Source organism: Monodon monoceros, unplaced genomic scaffold (genome assembly GCF_005190385.1).
Source record: "Monodon monoceros isolate NGI ecotype Baffin Bay Population unplaced genomic scaffold, NGI_Narwhal_1 Super_Scaffold_4, whole genome shotgun sequence".
Classification (NCBI taxonomy): Eukaryota; Metazoa; Chordata; class Mammalia; order Artiodactyla; family Monodontidae; genus Monodon; species Monodon monoceros.
In genome coordinates, this window is record NW_021703781.1 from 5571893 (window position 1) to 5593657 (window position 21765).

General features: G+C 39.9%; 1 protein-coding gene across 7 annotated transcripts in view; it reads right to left on the minus strand.

Annotated features, from left to right (window-relative positions):
• The window catches only part of LYST (lysosomal trafficking regulator), a 176369-nt gene that overhangs the window by 22544 nt on the left and 132060 nt on the right, over window positions 1–21765 (minus strand). For 6 of the 7 annotated variants that reach the window (XM_029244991.1, XM_029244992.1, XM_029244994.1 and 3 more), the window contains 3 exons: window positions 12004–12144; window positions 9046–9263; window positions 1917–2147 (listed from right to left, as the gene is read on the minus strand). In XM_029244991.1, the coding sequence (XP_029100824.1) occupies window positions 1917–2147; window positions 9046–9263; window positions 12004–12144 (590 nt within the window). Of the gene's footprint in view, window positions 1–1916; window positions 2148–5873; window positions 6065–9045; window positions 9264–12003; window positions 12145–21765 lie in introns of those variants that run through there. The other variant, XM_029244995.1, reaches the window with a different exon arrangement.

Genomic DNA, 21765 nt, shown 5'->3' on the forward strand with positions numbered 1-21765 from the left:
AGGGAAAGCAGCCTGATTATAAGCCCTTTGTGGGCAAGAATTATTTTATAATTTTTTACTTCCCCCGTGCTTAGCATATGGAAATATGTGTTCTTGGTTGCTAGACACAGTGATGAACAAGACACATGAAGTCCCAGCGCCCGTGGAGCTGTCTGATAGCCGGGAAGCAGGGCAGACAACAACTAAACAAATACATACACAGATGTCAGCTGGTGCAAGTGCTATGAAGAAAGTCAAAGAAGGGGAAGAGGACCAAGAGTGACAGAGCTGCCCGTTTAGACGCGGGGGTCGGGTAAGACTGTCTGCGGACATAATGTCTGAGCAGACACCTGAGTGAAACGAGAGAGCAAACTGGGGTTCTATCTGGGGACAGGGCACACCAGGCGGAGGGAACAGCCAGTGCAAAGGTCCTGGGGTGGGAAGGAGGCAGGTCTGTACACGTTCCCACTGCAAACAGACATACTGCTCAGGTCCTTCATACTCGCCAACTTCAACTAGTTAACGAGCAATAAGTATAGTGGCAAATTAAATGGCGTTTATTACTTTTCAGGGACGTACTGTTATTTTGACATGTTAAAATAATAGATTCTAGTTAAAAATAATGACCCTGGTAATGACAATGACTAAAATGATTTGTAAGGCTTCAAAAGCATATGAGTTTCATTGACAAGTAAAGACAAAACAAAAAATACAGCTTTCAACTATGAAACACAACACTGGTGGCCTGGGTTCAGCAAAGCAACATTGTCTCTCATATTGATGTTTTAAAATTTAAATTTCATTTTTACTAGTTGTATAAGTTTTGTTTGTATTTAACATGCAAATTTGATATATATGAGCTCTGAGCATAAATAACTTACATTTAGTGTTCTACCTTTAGTGTATTTAAGAAGCATTATTATAAGAAACGACTATCAAAGCAAGATCTGTAAAAACCATGTTCTCTTAAAGTGGCTCCCAGACGACTGCAGTTCGACATCCGTGCTTTACTTTATCTCCAAGACCTTCACAACCTCTTTCCCTTGCCTTTTCATTTTCTGCGATTTCCTTCTGCAAACCTTTGTAACACTTCACAATTCACAATCTCCCATCTTTGCTGCTTTTATAATGAAGAATTTAGTTGAGGATTAGAATCCATTTTACTCTTAAGGCTTGCTTGTTTTATTTTTCTATTTCAGAGTAAAAATTATACCTACTTCCCATTTTTTTTTTTCTTTTTGCGGTACGTGGGCCTCTCACTGTTGTGGCCTCTCCCACTGCGGAGCACAGGCTCCGGACGCGCAGGCTCAGCGGCCATGGCTCACGGGCCCAGCCGCTCCGCGGCATGTGGGATCCTCCTGCACTGGGACACGAACCCGTGTCCCCTGCATCGGCAGGCGGACTCTCAACCACTGCGCCACCAGGGAAGCCCCCTACTTCCCATTTTAAGAGGCAATACTTCTTATCATTACAACCTGGAGGGGCCAAAAAAACATGTACGATTTCCCCCTTCATTGTAAACCCAAACATTTACACTTCTGGTCAGCACCTCTGCTGGAAGATAATAACCAGGAAGGACCACGCTAGGCATGTCTGCACTGGCACAGCCATGCTCAGACTCTTCCCGAGTCCTGGATGGTTCCTTTCCTCTCATTTGCAATGCCTGTTATGTCACTGCCTGGTGAGGCTCTCCCCAGTAATGACCCTCAGGGAGGTTACAATCCGACCTGAGCTCCCAAAGTACTCTCTTCATAGCACTAACGCAGCATTTCCTACACACAGAACGTAGTGCAGGCATCCGTGTTCACTGGCTGGCACTCACCTTCAGGCCGGGACCGTGCTACTCACTTTCCTGCCCCTAGAGCCTGGGAGGGGACCTGACGGCTCAGGAGTTGAGCCAGTTTTTGCTGAATTCTATTGAAATCCAAATGACATACCGGATAGGGAATTTCCTTGACCTGTTCTCTGGTTTCCCGGAAAGCAAACTGCACTAACAACCCCACGGCAGCAGGAAGCTCCCCTTCGATGTTGAGCTTGGAGCCAGGTCTGCTCGCATGGGCCGACTGGAACAGCTGACGAGGGGTCTGGCCGTAGGTTTTTATCATGGTTTCCAGTGCTCGTCTCTGAACTGGATCTTCAACGGCAGAGACATCCATTCCAAAATATGTCTGAAGAATAAAAGAAAACGAGAGGTATGTAAAAAGCAAGACTTGGCGATAACACTGAAGGGGAAAACAACAACTTGTTTTATTCTCTAGGCAATGGTTTACTCTTCTCTGTTTCAAATGAAAAGGATTTTAAAATGTTTTTGAACAGGTTAACAATCATTAATAATCAGAATAGGAATTGAGATCAGAATAGGAATGATCAATGCTTCTGAATGGATGAATGAAAATAATGCACCTTGATTGGTGCTAATTAGGTATGTTTATAAAATTAATTTTAATTTAAGAGAATATCATATGAGACTTCATTTATCTGCACAGCAAAGGAGTCCATCAACAAAATGAAAAGGCAACCTACTGAATGAGAGAAATTGCTTGCAAATCATATATCTGATAAAGGGTTAGTATCCAAAATCTATAAAGAACTTACACAACTCAGTAGCAAACAAACCCATCTAATTAAAAAGGGGCTGCACTGTTGGTGGGAATGTAAACTGAAACAGCCACTATGGAGAACAGTATGCAGGCTCCTTAAAAACTAAAATAGAGCTACCATACGACCCAGCAACCCCACTCCTGGGCATATACCCTGAGAAAACAATAATTCAAAAAGAGTCATGTACCACAATGTTCATTGCAGCACTATTTACAATAGCCAGGACATGGAAGCAACCTAAGTGTCCATCGACAGACGAATGGATAAAGAAGATGTGGCACATATATACAGTGGAATATTACTCAGCCATAAAAAGAAACAAAATTGAGTTATTTGTAGTAAGGTGGATGGACCTACAGACTGTCATACAGAGTGAGGTAAGTCAGAAAGAGAACAAATACCGTATGCTAACACATACATATGGAATCTAAAAAAAAAAAATGGTTCTGAAGCACCTAGGGGCAGGACAGGAATAAAGACGCAGATGTAGAGAATAGACTTGAGGACACGGGGAGGGGGAAAGGTAAGCTGGGACAAAGTGAGAGAGTAGCACTGACACATATACACTACCAAATGTAAAACAGATAGCTAGTGGGAAGTGGCTGCATAGCACAGGGAGACCAGCTCGTTGCTTTGTGACCACCTAGAGGGGTGGGATAGGGAGGGTGGGAGGGAGACGCAAGAGGGAGGGGATATGGGGATATATGTATACGTATAGCTGATTCACTTTGTTACACAGCAGCAACTAACACAACAGTGTAAAGCAATTACACTCCAGTAAAGATGTTAAAAAAAAATGGGAAAAATTACGGAACTTTTCTGCAAAGGAATATTATAAATAAATAAAGGAAGAAATTAAAAAGAAAATGGCGGGGGGCGGGCAGAGGACCTGAATAGACATTCTTCCAAAAAAGACATACAGGCGGCCAACAGGTATATGAAAAGACGCTCAGCATCACTAATCATCAGGAAAATGCAAATAAAACCACAATGAAATATCATCTCACACCTGTAAGAATGGCTAGTATCAAAAAGACAAGAGATAACAACCGTTGGCGAGGATGTAGAGAAAAGGAAGCCCCTCTGCACTGTTGGTGGGAATGTAAATTGGTGCAGCCACTGTGGAGAACAGTATGCAGGTGCCTCAGAAAACTAAAAATAGAGCTACCATATGATCCAGCATTTCCACTTCTGGGTATTTTGAAAACACTAATTTGAAAAGATACATGCACCCCTATGTTCATTACAGCCTTATTTATAATAGCCCGGACATGGAAGCACCCTAAGCATGCACCAATGGAATGGATGGAGACAATGTGGTAAATACATGCAATGGAATTATTACTCAGCCATAAGAAAGAATGAAATCTTGTCACAACACGGGTGGACCTTGAAGGTATGACGCTAAGTGAAACAAGTCAGACAGAGAGACAAATACCATACAAATAAGTATGATCTCATTTATATGTGGAATCTAAACAAACAAAAGACCAAGCTCATAAGATTGGTGGTTGCCACAGGTGGGGTGTGGGCAAACGGGTGAAGGGAGCCAAAGGTACAAACTTCCAGCTATAAAGTAAGTAAGTCCTGGGATGTAACGTACAGCATGGTGACTGCAGTTAATAACATTGTACTGCAGATCTGAAAGTTCCTAAGAAAATAAATCTTAAAAGTCTTCATCCCAAGAAAAAAAATTTTTGTAACTACGTATGGGGTGGATGTTAACTAGACTTACTGCGGTGATCATTTTGCAAATGATCGAAATCAGTATGCTGTATACTGGAAACTAATATAATGTATGTCAATTATACCTCAAATTAAAAAAAAAAAAGAAAAACTAAATGAGGTTTTTCTTTGGTCTTGTCTTTCAGTGAGAGCTGATGAAAAATAATCAGGTTTCAAAATTCAGTTGACCCAAAATAGCTTCTGCAAGCAGGTTAGTAGGTGGCTCTATTTTTTCTGTGGCTGCCTGTCAGATATTGGTCAGAAAACTAGAGTCAGGGAATTGGTCAAAATCATTTCAAGTGGTCAACAAAATCAAAAGAGACAAGAGAATGCAGCTATATGGCAACACGAAGACTGAAGAAAACTAGGGGAACCTGCCCCACCTCAATTTCTCAATTCCTAAAAATGAGAACTAGAAGTTCAAAACCATCTGTGTCTGCCTGAAATTACGTGATATCCAAATGCCCTTTTGTTCTTTGATGGGAATATGCTCAAAGAAAGAGTCTGATTCCTCTCAAAACACAATGGCTGGTGTCACAGGATGACTTTGTGTCGCTACCCCATCTTGAATATGTCTAAGAATATCAACTATTGAGATATATTTTCTTACAAACAGAGACATTAGTAAGGAACCTAGATTTTTGTACGTCTATATCTCTTCTCCTGTCTGAGCTGAAGAATCAGGATTCTAAACACCAGCATCACTGAAACCTAGGCAAAGTCTTTGTGCTTTCCATCCTGTAAGCTCAAGAGCAACTCATCCATGCTTTATTTATCCTTGGAGAGGATTAATTGAATTCTGATTCCCTCTCTCTGTGTTTGCTGTGCAGGTTTCCACATACATTGCTGAACCTGACTAGAACCTGGCAGTGAGAAGGCTGTAATGTGATGTATATCCTTCCAGCCTTCCTCAGCCAACCAGGCAAAGCTGTCAACGGAGGAAGCGGGACAGCTTCACCTCCCCGGCAAGGGGTAGAAGACTGGATGAGAAACAAAGTCAGGGTATTCCATCTTCAACCAAAACACTGCAGAGAGGTTGGCACACTTAATGTTGCACGCGACTGGTGTCCTCCATGCTGTCACCTTTCTTAGGACATGAAGCTAGAGAGAAAGGGGGTTAGGGCAATAATCAGTCTAGAAAAGGAGTAAAAATTCAGGATCTGTCACTGTCCTTTTCTTTCCCACCTAGTGTTCATACATATATATATATATAAAGACTTCATGTGTAATACTAAATTATTGAAAAAGTCACTTGTCCAAAGTGATACATAGGAAAAGGTATATAAAAATGAAATTGCGATAGAATGTTAGTAGGTAGCTTAAGAGACTATTATTTAGGTTCTAATGAAAACTGTAAGTGGATCTGAAAGAGCAGCAGTGAAAATTGCAAGCTTTTTAACGTGAAGGGTGTTGTTACACTTTTCTTCTTAGTGTTAGAGTCAGATGGAGGGTGATGTGTACTTACTTTATTATTTTTAAAGCTAGCAGTCAGTAGCTGGGTATAGATCTGTAATGCTTGTGCATCTCGCTTGTGTAATTTAGCTTTTAGCATTGAATCAGTCAGCAAATTTCAGTTTTATATCTGCATAGAACATCTCTATAAATACCAAAAAAAAGTTTCAAAGATTCTTCAGAAGTTAATCTTCAACATCCACTCCCCTCGCCACCACCCTCGCACGACCACAAGGGCTCAAATACCTGTTGTTATAAACGCTTATCTAAGCAGGCTCATTCCTAATGGTTGCTTGATTTAATATACCTGAAAATTCAAATGAAGAATGGAATAATCCGATATCCAGGACTCTTAAAATTTACTTTAAATTAGTATCTTTACATTCTGTGGTATCAGTTTCTAGTGAACCCCATATATTGGTGAATGACGAATTAAGATCAAAAGGCATTTTTACATTCCTCTTAAAATATTTTTTCTATTTTTTTAAAATTAATGAATGAATTAATTTATTTTTGGCTGCGTTGGGTCTTCGTTGCTGTGCGCGGGCTTTCTCTAGTTGTGGCGAGCGGGGGCTACTCTTTGTTGCGGTGCACGTCCTTCTCATTGCGGTGGCTTCTCTTATTGCGGAGCACGGGCTCTAGACGCACGGGCTTCAGCAGTTGTGCCACGCGAGCTCAGTAGTTGTGGCTCGCGGGCTCAGTAGTTGTGGTACATGGGCTTAGCTGCTCCACGGCATGTGGGATCTTCCCGGACCAGGGCTCGAACCCGTGTCCCCTACAATGGCAGGCGGATTCTTAACCACTGCGCCGCCAGGGAAGCCCTTACATTCCTTTTTACAAAGTTAACATTTATTTGCACTTAACTGGATGGCAGACATTACCCTGTATGCATTTTCTTATTTATGAGGCTGGTATTATTGTTCACATTTTACAAATTTGTACATTAAGGTACAGAGAAGTTAAGGTCACACTGCAGGTCACACAGTAAGTGGTAGAGTCACAGAGTGAGGATTTGAACTCAATTGTGGATTTAGAGACTGTGTGCTTAATTGTGACACTTGGTTTTGTCCCATGAATTGAGTTTTATTAAATTTCTAGAACAGGACTTCCCTGGTGGTCCAGTGGTTAAGACTCCACGCTTCTACTGCAGGGCACACGGGTTAGATCCCTGGTCAGGGAACTAAGATCCCACATGCCGCGTGGCGCAGCAAAATAAATAAATAAATTGTATTTAAATTTTCTAGAACAATGGAATAAACTCTATGCTTTTTAAAGCTCTAAAGTCTCAAAGAATTAATGAAAAAAATCTAGTAAGATGAGAATTAAATGGTATATTTCAGCATACAGATACTTTTAATGTGAATTTTATATGAGAACAATCGAAAATTTGTGCCAGGATTATAGGCACAGAGTATATTGAGGCTAATGTCCAAATTCTTAATTGCTTTTAAAGTTACATTTTGCATCAAATATGAACAAAGTTCAAAAATTACACCTCAGTCTTTAAAACTTATAAAAATTTTATATACATTTTTATAGAGATATATTTTACTTACAATGAAACAATACAGATTTTTATAGTACCATCCCATGCAACCATCATGCAAATTAAGGTATAGAGCATTTCCATCACCCCAGAAAGTTCCCTGGTGCACCTGTGGCAGTCACTACTCTACTCCCCAGAGGCAATTAGGTTGGAAATTATCTTAAAGAAATAAAGAACCATCTTTAAGATAAATTCCCCATGATTTCTACCACTAAGAGATTAATGTTCCTTGTTCTTGAATTTCATGTAAACGGAGTGGATTCATACAGAGTGTACTCTTATGTAAGGCTTCTTTCATTCAGTGTAAAATGCTTTGGAGATTCATCCATGCTGTCACAGACATCTGAAATCCATTCCTCTTCACTGTTGGGTAGTATTTCACCTACCCAATATCTGGAATTGTTAGTCTTTTTACTTTCAGTCATTCTCAAGGATATAAAGTGGTAACTCATCGTGGCTTTAATTTGCATTTCCCTGATGACTAAAGATGCCAGCACCTTTATCATTTGCTTACTGGCCATTCATGTATGTTCCCTCCCTATGTGAATCTTATTCACCTTCGTATCCCTAGAGCCTAGCAAAATAAATGTTTCCTGAATAGATAGATTTTTTTAAAAAAAAGGTAGACTATCTAACAACATTAAAAAACATATGTTGAGGTGTAACAATTCTGCTTCTAGGAATTTATCTTGAAGAAGTGAAGAGGTACGTAAAGAAATAATCTGAGGAATATTAATTTTAATAGCAAATGCATACTAACTAAATATCCAACAATAGGGAACTGGTTAAATAAATTATTGGATAGCCATACTTTGGAATAAATAGTATTAGTATTATATAAATGGAGTGATACATATGTATAGATAAAAGTCTAGAAGGTGGTTTGATATTTATCTTTGGATGATGATATCAAAGTTGATTTTAAAATTTCTTCCTTTTGCAGTCTGTATCTTATACATTTTTCTAACAAGGCACAAATATTGCTTGTGCAATAAGGAAAAATGAGGCCATTTAAAAATAGAACATGTATTGATACACAGGACAGTATGCAGAAAAGAGTTATGCGGCAGGCCTGAAGGGCTCTCCTTAGGATGGCATGCCTGCAAATGTGGTCCTTGGCTGGTGTCTGGGAACATGGATTTCAAGAGAGTTCCCACCTTCTCTACCTGATAAGAGTGGCTTACTGCACCCAAACTGTACAAACAGTGTGGTGTATACTGAATACCGGTCTCCTTCTGGACGCCTGGAATTTCAGGACTTGTGAGGGAGAGGGTGCCTACATGACCAGTCCTCAATAAAAACGCTGACACTGCATCCCTCATGAGCTTCCCTGGTAGACAACATCACACGTGCTGTCACAATTTGTTTCTGGAGGAAGTGAGTGAGTTCCTTGTGATTCACTGGGAGAAGTCTCTTGGAAGCTTGTGCCTGGTTTCCTCCAGCTTTGCCCGGTGCATCTTTTCCTTTTGCTGATTTTGCTTTGTACCCTTCACTGTAATAAACCTTAGCTGTAATTACAACTATATGCTGAGTTGTTAAGTCCTCATCCAACCTGGGGATGGTCTTGGGGAACCCCTGACAGATAGTATCTTAGTTATTCTTAAAGAGGCCAAATATAAAACCTGAAAAATCTTGGGCAAGTTTAGTGTCTTTGTCAATTCTCTTTGATAACTTGGGTATTGTAAAGAAACAGTCTAACCTTCTACCTTATATAAATGCAGAGTTTTAAAAGAGTCACTTACAGCAGGATGAAAAACATTGATGGCTTGGACAGAGGCCTTCCCTTTTTGCTTATACCCGAATACCAAGTCGATCCACTGACAGATGTTCTGGGACACGTAGTCAGACTCTAGAGCCTGTCTATGGATGAGGATAAAAAGACGAGGATCGTTACGTGCCCAAGGCGGGAGGTTGACGTGATTAACCCGTTCACCATTCTGGCGTACACCAAAATCGAAACCTAAAAGAGAAGAGTAATATCAATGTTTATCTCCCCCAGAGCATGCTTCCTTTGGCCCACTGAGCAGATCGTAAGAGTTCACAGAAACAGCTATTGTGTGCTATAAACTAGAGAAGGAGCAGCGAGAGGATAGTAACACCATTGCTCACCCGCTGACTTACCCCTCACAGAGCTACATGGATTAACGCTATCTATCCTAACTGAATCTGAGATCTTTCAACTTTACCCTTCCACCGCTTTATATCATATTGAAAAACAAGCAGAAAATCATTGCCCACTAATTCCAATATTCCAGTTATCAAATCTTCAAATGCATCAAGTGAGAAAATATCTCAATTGTAAACCTGATTAAAATAAAGTGAAGGCTTTTGTGTAAGCATTTCTGAATGATTGGTGTTAACATATAATAAATTCAAGACTACTTATATGTAGTAAGTATTAGCATTCTGTAGTTGAAAAACTCAACGAATACAAAGTATACACATTCCTAGAACGAACTGTCTTAGTCTATTAATTTTATGGTAAATCTATAGGTCTGTTCTGATTTCATTTCCACTAAGCATTCCTGTGGACAACAAAATTATACTAACACACTGAGTAAGAGGGTTCTTCCGCGATGTAAATAAGGTATTATCTAATTGCCTCATTAGTCTGCTAGTGTAAACAAAAATCTCAGAAGTGTTTCTTTAAAAAATTGTCCTAAAGGAAATGTCACCTTTGAACAGAAATTTTTTTGTGCTAACCTTTTTTTTTTAATGGACAGAAAATCCGAACACCATAGCAGAATCCAAATTTACAAAGGCCTCTTAAAAGCTAATTATGCTCCATGTAAAATTAAGTTGCTGTCTGCCTACTTCTTGATCTTGTGAAGACAACTGGAAGGATCTTCACTAATTTTGGAAGTACTCTGAAATGATATGATATAAAATATAAACTAAGGGCTTATACAAAATTAATACGGGGTGGGGGTGAGGGTCACCTCAAAAATCCCAGCAGTCATCCAACAGACAGCTGCAGGGTGACGGCGTTGGGATGTACTGGCTGAGCACCTCCATACTCTATGCGGCGGCTTCAGGGGAAGCAGCAGAGACTTACTGATTGATCAATGGTGACGAGGCATCTCAGGGCTGAGCTAGGAGGGGTTGAGCCACAGGGGATCTCTGTGAACTCAAATCATTCCCAAATTTTTGGTGCTCTGGGGACACATCACAGAGGTAGACACTGTTCACCCAGAGCAGATGCCTGGAGGTACAATGAGAGGCCTATAGGAATGCTCATAGGAAATAGCAGGATGTATGCTATAGCAAGTTATCGTTTCCAAAAATGGCTGTAACAACACCTGCTGTTGTGCATGCTTTTCTAGAATCTTGCTGCTCCCCTATCAAATGGCAAAGTCTATGCTCCTTCCTTTTGAATGTGGGCGGGCACTTGTGACTACCTCACAAACAGAATGCAGTGTAAGTGCCACCGTGTGACTTCCAAGGCTAGGCTGGAAAAGGCCATGCAGCTTCTGCTCATCTCTCTAGGGACACTTGCCTTTGGAACCCTGAGTTGCCAAGTAGGGTGTCTGAGGCCACCACGCTGTGAGGAAGTCCACACTAGTCCACGTGGAGAAACCACATGGAAAACCATGGACACTACCTGAAGAGAGAGATGCCCACCAGCCCTGTGCTGCTCTGTTCCCCTGGATGTTCCAGCTCCAGCCAATCTGAATGCACAAGAGACCCTGGGCCAAAACCACAAAAACCACTTGGCTGAGCTGTTCCTGAATTTCTGACCTGCAAAAACTGTGATGGATAATACATTCAATGTTGTTTTGAGTCACTAAGTATTGGGGTTATTTACTATGCAGCCATAGATAACAGGAACATACATACAAGAAACCACAGAGGAATGTGGTTTTTGGACAGAGAAATGAGTCCCTGATTGAAAGCCACCAGGCAGGTACCCCAAGCTGCAGGTGCTGATATTTCACTGAGGCATTTCTCACTTGGGCAACACTATGAAGCTTGCTCCAGGTAATTAGCAGCACGGATTTATTAATGATTCTCTAAATAACTCCAGAGAGGCCAGTTAATATAGGAAAAAATTCTGAAGCCATTTGTCCAACATTAACCTCTCTAAAGATATAATTCTCAATTTCATGTATTTCCTAAAGGTCACATAAAAATATGAAAGTAAGTAATGTAGGAAAACAACCCAAAGATACCCTGTAAAGGATTAACTGATCTTACATTAAAGAACAGGTAAGATTACTAAGATTGTCGGTCACTGGCATCACAGAAAATCAGATTTTACCTTCTAGTATTCCTTTTCATTATTAGATAACTCTAGTTAGAGTGTTTTATTTCTAACTTGGTCATTCCTCATAAAATCATTGAGATTTTGGTTAATTCACACTGTTCTTTATAAATTCATGACCTTTTTTTAAAATCAGCATATTATAACTTTTGTAATCAGAGAAAATAATAAAGCAAGTTCTGTAACAGAATTAAAATACATGTTTACAGATACTTTTAATAGTTAAAAGTTACAGTTTTCCAGATATACCTAGTCCCATAAAATATTTAACATCCTCAAGCTCACTTGGAAATAACATTACATACTTAATAAGTAAAGGTATTTCTCTTACTTGGGGACTCAAATTTTAGGACTTACAAAAGGTATTTTTATTTTTGGAAAATTATAAAGTAAGTACAAACACTCAGAAATTTAAATTAGAAACGGTTTACTGTTATACCTTCACGGTTAACTAAGAATTCTGGAAGGTAGAAAAACTCTGGGATAAGTTCTTTCACATCAGTCATGGACTCAAAAGAGGAGAGACGCCAGGTTGTGTTTGTAGAATGAAAAGTTCTGTCTGGGATGTCAAAACTCTGATCTGAAAAAATACAAATAACACACTTAAGACACAAAGACTTGATTCCATTTGAAACTTGTTACAATTAACTCACTTTTACTATTTCAAAAAGATTAAAATGATGTTCACTTTGTCCATAGTTTAAAAGAGATTATTCGTGTTCTTGAAAATAAATATTTCTCTACATAATTTGCAACTGCATTATGTTATTTTTAATCGGTATTATGCTTTCATAGTACATATAACTAGATAAATGTATATCACTTATTTGTTTAATTGATTACTGTCTGCCCAAGTAGAATGAAAGTTCTGTAAAAGCAGAGGCCTGGGATATCAACCATACCGAGCACATTCTAGGAACTGGATAATCATTTATTTACTGAATGAAAGAATAAGGAAGGAAAATTAAAGTTCAAATAGGTAAAATAAGTTTTTTCCCCCATCAAGAAGCAAGATTATTTCTTTACCTCTTTTCTTCCCTCTCTTCTTTTATTTTTTTGGGGGGGCACTGCTTTTTAGATGTTCTAACTCTAACCTAAAAAATTAAGTAAAATTTCCTATGAATGAAAATAAAACTAAGAATACTTACTCCTTTGTTAAGTTTTTCTGGTGAACACTATTAATAATCAAGAACTGAGTTTTGACCCTGTCTTTTCTGTCAACAGCTATCAGACGTTCTATCCTAGAATATGAAATGATATCTAAAGACTAGCCCTTGAAAACAGCAGCAGCATGGATGCTTCTTCAGAACCATGCTGTACCATCCAAAACTCCTCTCAACTTGCTGAAATTTGAACACATCTTTTTATCTGGAGACTGTTAGAGACTAATTTCAGCATCAAGCAAGGCACAATTTTTTAAAAATATGCTAAATCTTCCACAAGCCTGACCTGCTTTGCCGAGCAACATTTTCTATTACTACTTTCTCATCTATTCTGTTGAGTCAGCATTGGCTGGGCACTAAATAAAATCTGGGGAGAAATTAGGTTTATAAATATTTCTTTTTTTCTCAGAAAGTAGGGAGGGCCACTTAAAGAAATATTTACTAACTCACTCAGGAGAAAAAGTTATTAATCTAAATGGAATCCAGAAAAATTAAAGGCAGTTCTGTGAGGCTATGATGGAATCACAGTATCTAGAGTAGAGACTACAGAACTGTGGAACAGGAGAAGCACACTGAGGTTTCTGTTGGGATTTTTAAATTCTCTGCAGCTTCTTAATAAAAAAAAAAGTAATACTACATTTCCTATAATTTAGAACATGTATGAACTCAACTGGTAGTTGTTAACCTAGCACTTTTGTCCCCCAGGGGACACTTTGCAACGCCTAGAGACATTTTTGGTTCTCACGGCTGGGTGGGAGGGGATGCCACTAGCATCTAGTAGGTAGGGGCCAGGGATACTGCTAAATGTCCTACAATGCACAGGACAGTCGCCATAACAAAGAATTATGTAGCTCAAAATGACTACAGTGCCAAGGTGAGAAACCCTGGACTAAATGAGAAGTCTAGAAATAAATTAAAAAGCCATCACACATCATTTTAAATTAATCAGAAGAAACTGAATGGGGACTTAGGTTGTCCCTGTTTTCTTTTTTTTTTTTTTTTTAATCATTCTTAAATACACAATGAGGAAAACCTAGCATAATAGTTGATTGGCAGTTTTATATTACTATATCCTTGGGCTACATGAAAAGAAACGGAGGGCAGTAACAGTTCTGTTATACACTGCAGTCATCCCAAACCACATGTGAAATATTCTTTTTTATTATGACTGCCACTTTTTAATCAGAGCATTCACAAATCAGAACATGTCCAGAAAGATGAGCAGAGCAGTGACAGGTTTGGAAACCAGAGCAAACACGGCTTAAATATGAGTTTTTAAACGCTTTACTAAGTACAGAACTGTCTTATTTACTTTTGTATTCCTTGCAGCAGCTGGGATAAGGCCTTGCATATAGGAAGCTCTCAACTGGATGTCAAATTAACTAAGGATAATTAGCCTGGGAATAAGCAAGAGTGAGAGGAGAAGGGGGACAGGGCAGTAATGTTCAAATATTTGAACAGCTGTCATACAGAACGTTTGCTTTGTGTACAGACAGAGGGACAAATATAAGAAAGCCCCTTTTATAGACCAAGTAGTCTACAGTCTATAAATTTCATTCCTCCAAGAGGTTGCATATGAGTATAAATATATACAGAAGTTCAAGAAGGGTTGAGTAAATGAACGGATGATTCCATAAAGGATTCTGGGCACCAGGAGGAACAACTACAGGACTAGTACCATGGTTCTCACTGGAAACTGACAGGTGAGTGTGTCCCTGTTTGCACGCAAAGCAGTAACTTCATCTCTATCTAAGTCATCTTCAGGCCTGAGGGCTGCCACTGAAAATGCCAAGGTAGAAGATTAACTAGACAGTTACTATAGTGAAGGTGGCAGTGTGGCTCTCCTATAACCACTTACAACTCACTCAGTTGTCAGAACAACTGACAATAACATATTCCCCTTTAGGGGCCAACGATAACTTAGGTGATCTCAAATAATTATTAAGTTGAACATTATAAAAAAGTGAATTGCATACACTTTAAAAGGGTAAAAAGCGTAAATTTAATGCTATGTGAATGACATTAATTTTTAAATAGTGAATTGCACTTTTATAAACTTAGACATGTTCAATTTGAAGCTAAAATGTAAGACATTAACAAGGTCATGTGGCTTACTGCTGTTTTTTTTTTTAACAACTTTATTGGAGTATAATTGCTTTACAATGCTGTGTTCGTTTCTGCTGTATAACAAAGTGAAGCTATATATATACATATATCCCCATATCCCCTCCCTCTTGCGTCTCCCTCCCACTCTCCCTATCCCATCCCTCTAGGTGGTTGCAAAGCACCGAGCTGATCTCCCTGTGCGATGCAGCCGCTTCCCACTAGCTATCTATTTTACATTTGGTAGTGTATATATGTCAATGTTACTCTCTCACTTCATCCCGGCTTACCCTTCCCCCTCCCCGTGTCCTCAAGTCCATTCTCTACATCTGTGTCTTTACTCCTGTTCTGCTCCTAGGTGCTTCAGAACCTTTTTTTTTTTTTTTTTAGATTCCATATATATGTGTTAGCATACAGTATTTGTTTTTCTTTTTCGAACTTCCTTCAATCTGTATGACAGACTCTAGGTCCATCCACCTCACTACAAATAACTCAATTTCGTTTCTCTTTATGACTGAGTAATATTCCACTGTATATATGTGCCACATCTTCTTTATCCATTCACCTGTCAATGCACACTTAGGTGGCTTCTATGTCCTGGCTATTGTAAATAGTGCTGCAATGAACATGGTGGTACATGACTCTTTCTGAATTATGGTTTTTTCAGGGTATATGCCCAGTAGTGGGATTGCTGAGTCATATGGTAGCTCTATTGTAAGTTTTTTAAGGAACCTCTATACTGTTCTCCATAGTGGCTGTATCAATTTACATTCCCACTAACAGTACAAGAGGGTTCCCCTTTCTCCACACCCTCTCCAGCATTTATTGTTTGCAGATTTTTTGACGATGGCCATTCTGACTGGTGTGAGGTGACACCTCATTGTAGTTCTGATTTGCATTTCTCAATGATTAGTGATGTTGAGCATTCTTTCACGTGTTTGTTGGCAATCTGTATATCTTCTTTGGAGAAATGTCTATTTAGGTCTTCTGCCCATTTTTGGATTGGGTTGTTTGTTTTTTTGATATTGAGCTGCATGAGCTGCTTGTAAATTTTGGAGAGTAATCCTTTGTCAGTTGCTTCATTTGAAAATATTTTCTCCCATTCTGTGTGTTGTCTTTTCATCTTGTTTATGGTTTCTTTGCTGTGCAAAAGCTTTTAACTTTCATTAGGTCCCGTTTGTTTATTTTTGTTTTTTTCCCATTTCTCTAGGAGGTGGGTCAAAAAGGATCTTGCTGTGATTTATGTCATAGAGTGTTCTGCCTATGTTTTCCTCTAAGAGTTTGATAGTGTCTGGCCTTACATTTAGGTCTTTAATCCATTTTGAGTTTATTTTTGTTTATGGTGTTAGGAAGTGTTCTAATTTCATTCTTTTACATGTAGCTGTCCAGTTTTCCCAGCACCACTTATTGAAGAGGCTGTCTTTTCTCCACTGTATACTCTTGCCTCCTTTATCAAAGATAAGGTGACCATATCTGTGTGGGTTTATCTCTGGGCTTTCTATCCTGTTCCATTCATCTGTATTTCTGTTTTTGTGCCAGTACCATACTGTCTTGATTACTGTAGCTTTGTAGTATAGTCTGAAGTCTGGGAGCCTAATTCCTCCAGCTCCATTTTTCTTTCTCAAGATTGCTTTGGCTATTCAGGGTCTTTTGTGTCTCCTTACAAATTGTGCAATCTTTTTGTTCTAGTTCTGTGAAAAATGCCATTGGTAGTTTGATAGGGATTGCACTGAATCTGTAGATTACTTTGGGTAGTATAGTCATTTTCACAATGTTGATTATTCCAATCCAAGAACATGGAATTCCTCTGCATCTGTTTATATCATCTTTAATTTCTTTCATCAGTGTCTTACAGTTTTCTGCATACAGGTCTATTGTCTTCTTAGGTAGGTTTCTTCCTAGGTATTTTATTCTTTTTGTCGCAATGGTAAATGGGAGTGTTTCTTTAATTGCTCTTTCAGATTTTTCATCATTAGTGTATAGGAATGAAAGACATTTCTGTGCATTAATTTTGTATCCTGCTACTTTACTAAATTCATTGATTAGCTCTAGTAGTTTTCTGGCAGCATCTTTAGAATTCTCTATGTATAGTATCATGTCATCTGCAAACAGTGACAGTTTTACCTCTTCTTTTCCGATTTGGATTCCTTTTATTTCTTTTTCTCCTCTGATTGATGTGGTTAAAACTTCCAAAACCATGTTGGATAATAGCAGTGAGAGTGGGCAACCTTTTCTTGTTCCTGATTTTAGAGGAAATGATTTCAGTCTTTCACCATTGAGAATGATGTTGGCTGTGGGTTTGTCATAAATGGTCTTTATTATGTTGAGGTAGGTTCCCTCTATGCCTACTTTCTGGAGCGTTTTTATCATAAATGGGTGTTGAATTTTGTCAAAAGCTTCTTCTGCATCTATTGAGATGATGATAGGTTTTTATCCTTCAGTTTGTTAATATGGTGTATCACATTGATTGATTTGCGTATACTGAAGAATCCTTGCATTCCTGGGATAAACCCCACTTGATCATGGTGTATGATCCTTTTAATGTGCTGTTGGATTCTGTTTGCTAGTATTTTGTTGAGAATTTTTTTTTTTTTTTTTTGCGGTATGTGGGCCTCTCACTGCTGTGGCCTCTCCTGCAGCGGAGCACAGGCTCCGGACACGCAGGCCCAGCAGCCATGGCTCACGGGCCCAGCCGCTCCGCGGCATGCGGGATCCTCCCAGACCAGGGCACGAACCCGTGTCCCCTGCATCGGCAGGCGGACTCCCAACCACTGTGCCACCAGGGAGGCCCTGTTGAGAATTTTTGCATCTATGTTCATCAGTGATATTGGCCTGTAGTATTCTTTCTTTGTGACATCTTTGTCTGGTTTTGTTATCAGGGTGATGGTGGCCTTGTAGAATGAGTTTGGGAGTGTTCCTCCCTCTGCTATATTTTGGAAGAGTTTGAAAAGGATAGGTGTTAGCTTTTCTCTAAATGTTTGATAGAATTCGCCTGTGAAGTCATCTGGTCCTAGGCTTTTGTTTGTTGGAAGATTTTTAATCACAGTTTCAATTTTAGTGCTTGTGATTGGTCTGTTTATACTTTATTTCTTCCTGGTTCAGTCTCGGAAGGTTGTTCTTTTCTAAGAATTTGTCCAATTCTTCCAGGTTGTCCATTTTATTGGCATAGAGTTGCTTGTAGTAATCTCTCATGATCCTTTGTACTTCTGCAGTGTCAGTTGTTACCTCTCCTTTTTCATTTCTAATTTGGTTTATTTGAGTCTTCTCCCTTTTTTTCTTGATGAGTCTGGCTAATGGTTATCAATTTTGTTTATCTTCTCAAAGAACCAGCTTTTAGTTTTACTGAACTTTGCTCCTGTTTCCTTCAGTTCTTTTTCATGTATTTCTGATCTGATCTTTGATTTCTTTCCTTCTGATAACTTTGGGTGTTTTTTTTTGTTGTTGTTATTCTTTCTCTAATTGCTTTAGATTAAGGTTAGGTTGTGAATTTGAGATTTTTCTTGTTTCTTGAGGTAGTATTGTATTACTATACCTGCCCTCTTAGAACTGCTTTTACTGCGTCCCAGAGGTTTTGGGTCATCGTGTTTTCATTGTCATTTGCTTCTAGGTATTTTTTGATTTCTTCAGCGATCTCTTGGTTATTTAGTAGCATATTGCTTAGTCTCCATGTGTTTGTATTTTTTACAGTTTTTTTCCTGTAATTGATATCTAGTCTCATAGCATTGTGGTAGGAAGAGATACTTGATATGATTTCAATTTTCTGAAATCTACCAAGGCTTGATTTGTGACCCAAGATATGGTCTATCCTGGAGAATGTTCCATGAGCACTTGAGAAGAAAGTGTATTCTGTTGTTTTTGGATGGAATGTCCTATAAATATCAATTAAGTCCATCTTGTTTAATGTTATCATTTAAAGCTTGTGTTTCCTCATTTGTTTTCATTTTGGATGATCTGTCCATTGGTGAAAGTGGGGTGTTAGAGTCCCCTACTATGACTGTGTTACTGTCGATTTCCCCTTTTATGGCTGTTAGCATTTGCCTTATGTATCGAGGTGCTCCTATGTTGGGTGTATAAATAGTTACAATTGTTATATCTTCTTCTTGGATTAATCCCTTGTTCATTATGTAGTGTCCTTCTTTGTCTCTTGTAATAGTCTTTATTTTAAAGTCTATTTTGTCTGATATGAGACTTGCTGCTCCAGCTTTGTTTTGATTTCCATTTGCATGGAATATCTTTTTCCATCCCCTCACTTTCAGTATGTATGTCTCCCTAGGTCTGAAATGGGTCTCTTGTAGACAGCATATATATAGGTGTTGTTTCTGTATCCATTCAGCTAGTCTATGTCTTTTGGTTGGAGCTTTAATCCATTTACATTTAAGGTAGTTATTGATATGTATGCTCCATTTTCTTAATTGTTTTGGGTTTGTTTTTGTAGGTCTTTTCCTTCTCTTGTGTTTCCTGCCTAGATAAGTCCCTTTAGCATTTGTTGTAAAGCTGGTTTGGTGGTGCTGAATTCTCTTAACTTTTATTGTCTGTAAAGGTTTTAATTTCTCCATTAACTCTGAATGAGATCCTTGCTGGGTAGAGTAATCTTGGTTGTAGGTTTTCCCTTTCGTCACTTTAAATATGTCCTGCCACTCCCTTCTGGCTTGCAGTTTCTGCTGAAAGATCAGCTGTTAACATTATGGGGATTCCCTTGTTTGTATGTTATTTGTTGCTTTCCCCTTGCTCCTTTTAGTATTTTTTCTTTGTATTTAATTTTTGATAGTTTGATTAATACATGTCTTGGTGTGTTTCTCCTTGGGTTTATCCTGTATGGTACTCTCTGTGCTTCCTGGACTTGACTATTTCCTTTCCCTTGTTAGGGAAGTTTTTGACTATAATCTCTTCAAATATTTTCTCAGGCCCTTCCTTTTTCTCTTCTTCTGGGACCCCTAGAGTTCGAATGTTGGTGTGCTGAATGTTGTCCCAGAGGTCTCTGAGACTGTCCTCAGTTCTTTTCATTCTTTTTTCTTTACTCTGCTCCCTGGCAGTTATTTCCACCATTTTATCTTCCAGCTCACTTATCTGTTCTTCTGCCTCAGTTATTCTGCTATTGATTCCTTGTAGAGTTATTTTTAATTTTAGTAATTGTGTTGTTCATCACTGTTTGTTTGCCCTTTAGTTCTTCTAGATCCTTGTTAAATGTTTCTTGTATTTTCTCTATTCTGTTTCTGAGATTTGGGATCATCTTTACTATCATTATTCTGAATTCTTTTTCAGGTAGGTTGCCTATTTTGTCTTCATTTATTTGGTCTTGTAGGTTTTTACCTTGCTCCTTTGTAACATATTTTTTTGTTGTTTCTTTTTCTTTTTTTTGATGGATGGTGCTGTATTCCTGTCTTACTGGTTGTTTGGCCTGAGATGTCCGGCACTGGAGTTTGCAGGCCGTTGGATAGAGCTGGGTCTTGGTGATGAGATGAGGATCTCTGGGAGGTCTCACTGTGATTAATATTCCCTGGGGTCTGTTAGTCCAGCAGTTTGGACTCGGAGCTCCCACCACAGGAGCTCGGGCCTGACCTCTGGCCTGGGAAACAAGATCCCCCAAGCTTTGTGGCGCGGTAAAAAAAAAAAGAAAGAAAGAAAGAAAGAAGCAGTACAATATCAAAGAATAAAAAACAAAATAAAATTAGAAAGATAAAAATATATATTAGGAAAAATAAAACTATAATTGAAACAACTGCAACAAGGCAAAATAAAAACACAACAGAAAAAAGAAAAAAAAAGCGGGGGGAATAAGCTAAAAAAAGAGAATGATAACAAAGTATAAAGAATAAAATAAAATTAGAAAACTATAAGATTTATTAGGAAAAATACAAAAGAGTCAACAACAATGAATCAACAGAACAGAACTCCAATCTAAAAGAGGAAAAAAGAAAAAAAAAAAAGCCTTGGCTATAGGGGCGGGGTTTAGGTGGGGGATGGAACTTAGGCAGGGGCGGGGTTTAGTGTGGACCGGGACCTAGGCGGGTGGGAGGGTGACGTTTCAGCGTGGGGTGGGGCCTTTGCTTAGGACCTGCATGGAAGGGGAGAGGTAGCACCTCGAAAGGAGGGTCTCTGGAGTGTACAGTTTCGGAGTTTGGAGGCAGGGCCCTGCCTGAGGGTGTGTGGGTGGGGTTTAGGCCCAGCTCGTTGGAGGGGGTCTCAGAGGGGGCTTCTGCGTGTAGAGGTGGGGCCCCGGGTGGGGGCATGGGGTGGGGCTTGGGCTCTGCACGGCAGGAGGGAGGCTCCGAGGGCAGAGGATTAGGTGGTGGAGCCCAACACGTTCCCTGGTGCCTAAGTGGACAGGGAAAGCGCTGGCCCCGTTCCCCTTCGTTCCTTTGTGCCCCTCCCCCACCATCTCCCCCAGGGTCTCCCCCGTCGCCACTGGACCCCTAACCGTGGGTGGGTCCTCCTGGGTGTAGGAACTCCTTCTCTCCCCCAGCCACCCTTCAGGGGTGCCGGTCCCGGAGATCTGGGCTTTACTTTTGCTCCCCCTTCCCCACCTCCCACTCCCTCAGGACCCGCGCGCCTGGAGGGGGCCTCAGTGGGCAGAGGATCAGGTCCGGGGAGCTCAGCAAGTTCCTGGGGGCCCAAGTGGGCAGGGGAAACCTGGCCACGCTCCCTTTTGATCCTCTGCCCTCCCAATGGTTCCCCAATTTCCCCCTTCTGGCCTGGGATCCCTTCCCCTCAGGGGCGCCAGTCCCGTCCCGCCTCCACTTCTCCCACTTCACTCCCCCCATGCCCCGCGTCCTACCCGGTCACTGGGGGTTCCTCCCGTCCCCTTAGGTGTCCGCAGTCCCCCACTGGGGCCTGGTAGGTGCCCTAGTTGTGCGGAGACGCGAATTCCACATCCTCCTAGTACCACTGCTGGTTTCTTGAAGAGAATTTTGTTGCGGGAATATATAGAATTCTTT